Source organism: Wasmannia auropunctata, unplaced genomic scaffold, assembly GCF_000956235.1.
Source record: "Wasmannia auropunctata unplaced genomic scaffold, wasmannia.A_1.0 LD334538.1, whole genome shotgun sequence".
NCBI lineage: Eukaryota > Metazoa > Arthropoda > Insecta > Hymenoptera > Formicidae > Wasmannia > Wasmannia auropunctata.
In genome coordinates this window covers 968,586-978,436 of record NW_012028352.1, presented here as the reverse complement: position 1 = coordinate 978,436, position 9,851 = coordinate 968,586, and the positions used below count along the sequence as shown (strand labels likewise).

At 38.9% G+C, this 9,851-nt stretch overlaps 2 protein-coding genes across 2 annotated transcripts; one reads left to right on the top strand and one right to left on the bottom strand.

Moving 5' to 3' along the window:
• The first annotated feature begins 381 nt into the window (after window positions 1–381).
• On the top strand, window positions 382–8,104 carry LOC105458409. Its single transcript, XM_011703694.1, has 5 exons — window positions 382–877; window positions 4,189–4,402; window positions 4,824–5,021; window positions 5,354–5,500; window positions 5,969–8,104. The coding sequence occupies exons 2-5, from the start codon at window positions 4,271–4,273 to the stop codon at window positions 6,491–6,493; spliced, it is 1,002 nt and encodes a 333-aa protein (XP_011701996.1). The 5' UTR covers window positions 382–877; window positions 4,189–4,270; the 3' UTR covers window positions 6,494–8,104.
• A 13-nt stretch (window positions 8,105–8,117) lies between these two features.
• LOC105458408 lies at window positions 8,118–9,475 on the bottom strand. Its single transcript, XM_011703693.1, has 3 exons — window positions 9,191–9,475; window positions 8,878–9,084; window positions 8,118–8,756 (listed from the first exon to the last, which is right to left on the bottom strand). The coding sequence occupies exons 1-3, from the start codon at window positions 9,293–9,295 to the stop codon at window positions 8,523–8,525; spliced, it is 546 nt and encodes a 181-aa protein (XP_011701995.1). The 5' UTR covers window positions 9,296–9,475; the 3' UTR covers window positions 8,118–8,522.
• Window positions 9,476–9,851: the final 376 nt, after the last annotated feature.

Here is a 9,851-nt window from a genome sequence, read left to right as displayed (position 1 = left end):
CGCTAATGACTCTCATTATTACTGAATTTTATATATTGAAAACCGTAACTTCAGATACGTTTGAAAAAATTGTTATAATTTTTATAAATAACTAAAATTATTATACTTTCTGTACACGTGCGTGTATGCGTGTATATGTAGACATGTGACTAAACTAAATATTCCATGTGATGCGCATTCTGTGATAATTCAAGATCAGAGCCCTCGATCTTGAAGCCGAATCTGAAAAGTTCCGCTTCCTCGTCGGCGATCGTGATTACTCTCAGCGGCGCGGCGTTCAGGCCTTATCGCCCGTGTCGCACCTCAGGTTTATTGCAGGTGTACTTCAGCCTCATACGTAGAGGCATTCGCGTACGTAACGTGTGTACGTGTACACCTATATCTCGTGGCTCGTTCCGTTTTATCAGTAGCGTGATTCCGAACGAACGAACGGTGCGCGGCGCGCGCTGTCCCACATTTTCAGTCGCACGTACACGACAGTGCATACCGCAGGTGCCTGTCAATCGTTCTCTCCTAGAAATTCCGGTCTCGGATCCGCGCCGAGAGATCCGCGGATTCGCCGTGCAGAACCGCGGCGCGTCTCGTCGCACGCGGATGCACCGTCGCCGGCGTCCGTCGTCCAGCACGGACGCGACAATGTTTCCGGAAGCGTGGGCTTTTTCAGCCGCCGCCGCCGCCGCCGCCGTCGCTCGCCGCAGGTGCGTCGAACGGTAAGAGATCGAGATCGGCCCGATTGCACCTGGGTGGAATTAACGCACGCCACACACTCGAAGCCACCTCGATTTAGAACGTGCTGTATACGTATACGTGTGTATATGTGTGTATGTGTGTGCCTTCGTCAATCATGTCAACCGTCGCCGGGCGCAGAGAAGTGAAGGTAAATAGTTGAAGGTAATCCACCGCGTTTTTTTTTATATTCAATGCTCTCCGATCCGATTTCTTTTTTCGAATCGCGGCGCGAGTGGTAGCGCGCGATCGTTATACAGATCGATCTTTTCGTCCGAACGGATCTGTGATTTCTCGCGATAAAGAGCATCGCGTTTGTGTTTCGTCGCGCGTTGCGACTTGCCGCAACTCGACTTCGATCGGGTCCGACGGCTCGCGACGATCATTGTAAGTAACATGCGGCTATTGTTTAAATTAACGATCGATGCCGCGCTCGACGTGGCTATCGTAAATTTTTCGCCCGATAGTCTCGCTCCCGTCGTGCTTATGCAATTGCACGCATCCCTGCGTTTGCGCCGACAAACGATAAGTCGCTCCACGTTGAGTAATTGCGCGTATTTTTCTCGCGTCGAATATTTAACAATGATTCAGTCGTAAATCTATGATACCTGGTGTGTGCCGTCTTTATCGCGGATAACTCTGCGAGATATGATAAAAACGGTTCAATAATCACGATGACGCACTTGGTTATTGTTTGAAGAAAAATAATAATGTCAAATAATAATCCTCGCGAATCAATGATCGGTGAATCACTCGCACCCGCACTCGCATGATTGAAAAACCGTTGAAGAATGCAGGCGATTTCTTTCTTTAACTGTACCGTGTTAAAACCGTCATTATAAATAAAATGTATATCCTTACACTCTTATCTCATTGATAACGTTCTCTATCTGAAGTTTGAACTTGTGTAACATCAAGTGTTTTATCGCTATGTTTTACGAGCCGTGGCAAAACAGTTTTAACTGCAAAAATGAAGAAGCTCATAAAGAAAAGAAAAACAAGAATTCTGTCGGAATCATTGTCCGGTTCCGTCTGAGTTATTCATCGTTGCGTATCGTATGAGCGTCGACGTAATGAAGCATATAAATACGCAAATAAAATGCACCAGTTTTTATCGGACGCCATATGGAACGATTTTTTCTGCGGTTAAATTCCACCGGCTTACTTTATCAGAGATCTTAATATATTACGATAGAAAAGAGATATGCTTGTATTTTTAAGAATTCATATTAATACGATTTGATTGTCGACGCGACACACCGTCAGGTTTTTCCCCAACGAATTCAATCCGCCGCGCCGCACCGTTCGAATTCCGTGAGTACGTATGCGTGGCACGCATCGTTAGAACTCCTTCGTGACACGACCGTAATAGCTTCCGGTCAGACATCCAGCGGCGCTCGTTTCCGGTTTCCCACCCTACCACGTGCATGAAAAGGGGAATTGGTTGATTTCGCGTTGTCAGATGTAATCGCCGGCCAAATATTGTATAACGTCGTGTTAATTTCCGCGGCGTTTGCGACTTTTTCTCTTTCAACAAGCGCGAATATCGCGCCGGTGTGTCGACGAGAATGCTGGCAAATATCCGCAACGTGCCGCATTATACGGGCAGCGCGATTGTCCGCGCCATTAGAGTGTTTTTGACGTTTTTTTTTTATTAGTAATTTTCTTTATTATCTCATATTATATAAGAAGCTGAGATTCTGCAAAGTATCGTCGAGCAGTGTAACGGAAAGCTAGGAAACCGTAATAACGAGCAGCGATTCCATTTCATCTGCTAACGCTACCGTTATCAAGCATCCCAAGAACCTTCTCCTTTTGCCGCTCACGTACGTGCACACGGGTGCTAATTAATTATCGAGGTGCCTTCTAATTTCTCGATGGTATGCGCGATAATAATGGGTTTAACATGCGAGCGTCTGTTTAACGCGACGGTGATTCCGTCGCGCCGATAAGAGAATATATAATACTTGCGTGAAGCGTATATTTTAGAAAATCTTGTTTTTACAAGACACCCGTTAAGTCGCTCGCACTTAACAGTCCTGCTATTGTACGCGGGTGTAACTCGACGACAGGTGTACAGATACAGACTACGTACAGGGCGTCCCGTAAAATGCATTCCTCTCTTACCCGCTATTTTCCGTGCCACTTTTAGATTTGTTTTTTTTCTAACTTGTTTAAAAAAATTTCTGCAATGCACGAATAATGACTGTAAAATGCAACGTATGTCCGAATAGCGATCTTTTTAATAGAATTAATTTTAGTACATATTTATTTAGTACATATTTTTAGTAAATATTTTTTAACGCTAAATAAAATTAGTTTGTGAGAAACCACATACTATTGTAAAGGAAGTATAAGATTTTATTTAAAGAATTTTGTTAGATAGTGATTTGTAATTGTATTAGCGTGATTGTAATTTTTACAATTCTACATTTGCATTTTCAATTGCATAGGTTGGAACTTTTATTTAACGCATTCTTGAAATAACGCTGGCGAATGCCTCGTAAGCGCGAAGCTGAACAACAGAAACACGCCACACCTGTAACCGACGGAATACATTAATGAATCCTTCCTCACCTGACTATCGGTCACTTGACTCATTTCCTGTGGACTGAAAGAACCCCCCCGGTACGTTTAAAATCGCCGATACAATTGCATCCCGCGCATCCGCTGTCGGGATGTAATCACGGGGACGCGAACAAAAACCCGTCATTGTCGCTACGCGTATTGCAGAGAACAGTGAAAGTTAAAACAGTGAACGTCTGACTGTTGTATAAAATTTTTTTTCGTACGTTTATTTATTATAACATAACGAGTAATTTGGAAAGTAATTGGACTTTCAGTACGTAAAATTTAACATATTGAATATTAAAAAATTATGGCTTAAAGTAATTATAAAGAAAAAAAAACGAACGAGTAAGTAATTATCGTTTAAAGTGGCAATACGTGTATAATACAAGAACAATAAGATCGGAATAATAAGCGCAATAATTATTAATTCTCTTATATGTTATAACGCGGTAAATAAAGGTTCTGTCCGTGCAATTTCGCTGTAAATAGTACAAATATACGGTTCGGTGTGCAGTGAAGTGGAAGAAAGGAAGAAAAGGAGGCTCTTCGTGGCACCAGTACGATGCAAGGTGCAACACGTGCTGCCCGACAGCTGTTTTCCGGTTTAAATTTGGACGTTAAGTCCATTTTTAATTTCGCGCCCGGGCGCACCTTCAAATAATAATAATTACAACGTGACACGGGGTGAATCCTCCCTGTGTCTGCCGCAAACTCGCGAGCCATTCATCGAAACGCGCGGTTTATTCATGTACGAAGGGAATGCGACTCGGCGGAAGTAGATCATCGTAAGAATTGGAGGCATCTTCTTCGGTATCCCCTTTTGCTTGAAGATTATAGGAGCTGCGAACAGCGTAAAAGAATGATGCATCCAGATCGGCAAATTATTTACAGGTAGTCTGTTATTTCTGCCCGATGTAAGAAACGAGAGAAAAAGGCAAGTGGAAGCGGCAAATGTTTGTATAATCGTCTAGCCATGGAGGACGAAGACTTTGGTTTCGCGAAGAGGACGGATAATGTCCTGAAGAAGGTCTTCACCGTTAGCAATGCGCAAACACACAAGGATACAGTTCATAACGTTGAGCAACTAATCTATTCCCCACCTAAGGTTGGTTTCTTACTCGTGTACGATAAAAAGAATTTTTATAGGATCCCATTACGAATAATAATTAATGTCTAACATAAACCGTCAGGAAGATAGATTTATTTATCCCGAGATAAGCCTATAAGAGATGCACTTTCACATTACGATCTGCTTACGACTATAATAACATTTCCAGTGTATATAATGATTTTTAATATGTTTTTAACAGGAAATAAATATAAATCTTTATTAATTGTATCTTCTAAATATTTAAAAAAAATCACTAAAATAGATATATATTTGAATGCGATAACAACAGAGAGATTCCTAAGAGATATTCTTTAAGTTTTGTAAAATGGTGACATGGAGCGTTGTAAAATTTACAAAACGCGTTGTGGAAATATGAAAGTGGATTGACGTTTACAACTTAATAAAATGCAATTAGACATCGGAAGTCGTTGGTGGAGGTGGATCAACGACACCAGCGCCTCTGATCGGGGCCGGAAGCGAGGGCCCCGAACGCGCGTCAACCGCCGCTGGCTCAGTCGTGCCCAACACGCCGAACATACCGAACGTGGTGGAGTACCATCTTAAAGTCAAGCCTAGGTCAACGACAAGGCATTGCCGGCTCGATAACGTTCCCGTGAGTAGCGTTTTAAGTCTCTCTCTCGTGGAGAACGCAGGTAGAATGACGCGCTTGGGATTATTGGCTGCGAGAGGATTTGCCGTTTCCATTAGCGTTATTTATCATTAGAATGTTTGCTGAGTATACGAAGCGTTGTTTGTTGTAAATTGTCCCGTTAGTCTACCACTTTGTGTTTCGCTTCTTCTTCATTCAAATTCAGGACGCACTCGCATTCTTTTCCTCTCCGTTAGATTAGATTACAAATGATCGCTCCTGGATCTTTTAAAATTTCATCCTTATTGTTAGATAATTAATATACTCGTGCATTAAGAAACGTGAATTTGAAACAGAGGGACCAGCCTCAGGAAGAAATGAAGAAGGAGAAGAGTCCGGTGTCTTCTGACGATAAGAAGAAAGATCTTGTATCGAAGCTGTCACGTCTGTCCATCGACAATAATGTTTTCGAGGGCTCTACTGATTTACCGCAAGTATTTCAGGTACAATTTTAAATTTTTTAAATAGAGTTTAAACTTTTCTTCATATTCACTCTATCTGCAGCTCTAATTAAATATGAGTCAGGACATAATATCACTCTGCGACACGATGACACTGCATAATGATAGATAAACACTCATATAATTTATGTACACATTTTATCTATTTTATATAATGTATAAAAATAATTTTTTAGAAAAGAAGAAAACATTTTAGATTTTAAAGCATTAAATTAAAAGTTTAATTAGTGTTTTTAATATTTAAAAATTTTTAAATAAAATAAAATTTTTAACTGAAAATTAAATAATCTATTTGGCACGATTTTTTCACAATTAGTATTGTAATTTTTTTCTTTCTTGCTGAAAGAAAGACGCGTCATTAAGAAACGCAATTTCAAAGCTTTGTTCCAAGAATTTATCCTTAGCGAGGCCCGTTGCGTATTCGAGTATTTTTAGGCGAACCGTTTTCAGGTGAAATATTTGGGATCCCATGATGCAAGAGGCCTCTGGGGTATCAAGCACACGAGAAGACCTGTCGATAATATGGTCTCCGCCGCGAAGGCTCTGCCGACCAACACAATGCTCCCGCTTATCAAGCTGGTAGTCTCTCAGGAAGGAGTTGCCTTGCTACCGCTAGACAAGAGGAAGCAGGACGCCAAGAATTTATCCAGAATGTATCCAATCGAGACGATTTCCTACGGAGTGCAGGATCTCGTTTACACCAGAGTCTTCTCTATGATCGTCGTTCGCGAGACGGAGAACTTTAGGAGAATCTCACCGTTCGAATGTCACGGTTTTGTCTGCGAGTCCAAGTACTACGCGAGGCAATTGACATACGCCCTCGCGGCAGCCTTCGAGATTTACTCCAAGAACGTAAAGGCTCAGGAGAAGCTGACCGGAGTCACCGTGAACAACACCGCCAGAAAGAGATTCGCGATCGATCTGAGAAGCCCGGAGGAAATCGAGGCGGACCTTACGATGGATTCCGAAGCGTAACTTTCAAAATTTATTATTATTTATTAGATTAAAATACAAGTAGATATAAATTTCTTATCAGAAAAATTTAAGGCAGGGATAATTTTTAGTTTAGAAGAGGTCTACACGAAGAAAATGAAAAAAAGTTCAAAAACAATGAGCTTGGCGTACATTTCGAAAATCTATTTCGAAATATACGAGATTGTTTTATATAACGCGCGATGTAAAATAGATTATTATATACCTCAAATAATATTTTTTTGAAAAGGACAGTGCAGGGTAGAAAGTAGTTTTAGATTTTCAAAAAGATACATTATTCGCATTTTTGTTACAATAAGAGGATATATTTGTATTATTCAATCAGAGATTTTTAATTTTCCAGATATTCTTTAGTTTTCATACACGGTGTTGAAATCGAATTTAGAGAAATATATATTTGTTACAGTAACTAATCTGACATAAAAAAGAAAATTTAATATATCTCGTTGGCATAAATTGAAAATAGATTGAAATGCATTTAGTAAATATGCTGTAAATGAAACAAATCGGTAGATAAGTTTATGTAAATAGTTACAGATACAATTATAATCATTATATTGAGTAAATAATTATTTTTTATTAATATCGCGGATTTACAGCGCACTTTTTATATAATTTTCAAAAAGGGATAATTTTCCACGTCAGAAGAAATATATTTTAGTACATACATCTTTTCTAATACAAATCGATTCATTTAATTAATATTCAAAATTGCATCTATATGTGCACTACGAATTAGTGCGTCAATTCGAAGATGAAAAAAAATATTTATCGTCAAAGCGTTGTTATGTGAATATGTGTGTTTGTATAATTGTTGCTTGTTTTATTATTTTATCGGCATTGTGAAAAGTTAGGTAGGTCTCGACTGTCCGAGACATGATAGCTAGCTATCCAAAGATATCGAATAGAAAAAACGAATGGAACGCGAGAGTTGTGAATCACACTTCAAACGTCGCGACTTGTGCGATTTCATAAAAATTTTACGATGATGATTGACGAATCGGACAATGATTTTGGATCTATTTCTAGCTGTCTTACGTGTGCATGTGTGTTTCCAGTTTAAGGTTTTATTATTACTCTAAACTCTTTAAAGCTATATAACATTATAACAAACGGAATCTATGATAGCAACAGAGAAATCGTATCGTTACTTAATGCACTTTTTATATTTTTTTAATTGTTTTATATTAAGTTCACGAAAGACCAATATCAATACATATCAATCACTGTAAATAGATAGTGTTGCCAACACTTTTTTTAATTGTGTACATATTTTGCTTATTTAATAAGTTCTTTCTTTGATTTTTTTTTTTAATACGTTTGCGAGATTATCGCGTCACGATTTTTACACATTTTAGGCTTGGGACAATCGTGTAACGTTTTTCCTCGTACAATCGTGGTCTTGCGCTTCAGCTATCAGTATTAAGTGTATATTTCCTGTACTTATGTTAGTCATAACAAATATTTACATGATTTTTATTACTTATTATTTTATTATTTTATCATTTTCATTACTTCAACGTATAAGATCTTCAATGCAGATAACGTGTGCATTTTTTTTTTCTTGGAATATATGTACGAATGCAACAGTAAGAGATATTGTTAATTTCTTTCCAGTATCTTTTATTCGAATAATTACATATATGAACATTTAATGTAATTTTACACATAATTATGTAATTGCACATAATTACGACTTACGTTTTACTATTTTGCTGGTATTGTACAAAATTTTATTTTACACATATCACGTAATTAATTTGTGAAATGACGTATTTTACATTGTACATGTAACAATAATTTAAATTTTAGTTCTATTTGCATTATAAAGCACTACTATTATAAAGGTTCTTGCGAGGCAAATGTATAAGCGAGTATCTTATATTCTAAATGAGCATTTAGTCAACTTTGATTGAGGCAAGCTAAAATTTCTTTTAACCGAGATTGGCAAATCACCATATTTTATAAAGCAATCTCTTTTAAATGAGATGCAGAAAAAGAGATATTCCTCTTAATAAAACTGGTACGTCTCTCGACTTAGCAATCTCGAATTTTTCGGGAGTGACTTTTTCGAGATCGTTTCCACTTCAGGTTCCAAAATCTTCGTCGCATTTTTCTTCCCTCGATTTTGATCCGCCTCTTCTTCTTCTTCCACCTCCTTTCCAATGTCCTCGTTCAGAGAGTAATATTTTTCCGATTCCTCGCACGGTATCGAACTTTCTGTATGTGTGCACACGAACGTCGCCTGCAAATAAATCAGAATATTATAGTGTCTCTGATTTAAACCAAATAAAAAAAAATAAATTGCCACTTGTATGTATTTAATATCAATATAAGAGCATCTTGATTTTTTCTTTTCTTTTTACTTGGTTGAAGACTGTCTCGGCGGGGCAAATGAAGCTCCATCTAATTGAGCCCCTTGTTTGCGGCATGCACACGTGAAACACTTGGCATCCGTTCTCCATGTCGGCATAATAACCGTAAATTCTGTCCTGGCACGAAAACGTGTCGACGATGTTCTCGCGAATGAGCGTCGCGTTGTCGGGGAGCCGCAAGCCGCCAGTTTTAGATTCCTAAGAAAATTTGGAAAATTCGATTATTTTGAATCGCGTATGCAATAATCTGTGAAGACTTCATTGGCGAAGACGAAATACAAAAATATCGACGTTTCATAAAGACCTTGAATACTGGAGTAGGTCTCTTGGATTTCGGCTGCTGCGGCAAGCTCAGAGCTATCGCGAGAAGACCGAGAAGTAACACGGCGAAGAGCTCCTCCCGCGTCATGATGTTAATGAGATAATTTTATCGTCGCGGAATACGCGTGTCTTCCTGCGCGTGTTATCACTCCGAGCGCTGGTGGTCCCTCGTCACACTGCGGTCGGTTCCTCGGCAGATGTGACGTTTTATTGTAGTTCTGTGTTCGGGGATCTTGAGAAGACTGATGATGTGATTCGCAGAAGGGTGTTATATAGCGAACTGCGCGTAAAGATCTTGAATATTGTATGAATGACCGATTCTCGGTACATTGAAATCAGTAAATCCATCACGTTTGGTCTGCCAATGACCATCGTCAGACGTCTACATCATCCTCGAAGGCCCGATGCAAATGCTCGCCGCTTACGGCCTGATGATGTGCTCATTTGGCAATTTTTATTTATATTATTCTTAAAAGCATAAGGAAGTATTTTGTTGCATGGTCGGCGATTCTCTTTATGTAGAAAATCATGTATTATATACATGATATTTGATAGAATATTTCTTCTTTTGTGGGCTTTATTCGCTCATTTTCATTCGCTGATATTAAATTAATTGAGCATGGTATTAAATTCTCAATTATGAT

Bases quoted from the DNA above. Each gene is read 5' to 3' on its own strand.
- LOC105458409 (XM_011703694.1), top strand. From the start codon at position 4,271: ATGGAGGACGAAGACTTTGGTTTCGCGAAGAGGACGGATAATGTCCTG. The intron at 4,403-4,823 runs GTTGGTTTCTTA...AAATGCAATTAG, and splicing joins TAATCTATTCCCCACCTAAG to ACATCGGAAGTCGTTGGTGG. The intron at 5,022-5,353 runs GTGAGTAGCGTT...AATTTGAAACAG, and splicing joins GCCGGCTCGATAACGTTCCC to AGGGACCAGCCTCAGGAAGA.
- LOC105458408 (XM_011703693.1), bottom strand. From the start codon at position 9,295: ATGACGCGGGAGGAGCTCTTCGCCGTGTTACTTCTCGGTCTTCTCGCG. The intron at 9,085-9,190 runs GTCTTTATGAAA...AAATTTTCTTAG, and splicing joins GACCTACTCCAGTATTCAAG to GAATCTAAAACTGGCGGCTT. The intron at 8,757-8,877 runs GTAAAAAGAAAA...ATTTATTTGCAG, and splicing joins CCGAGACAGTCTTCAACCAA to GCGACGTTCGTGTGCACACA.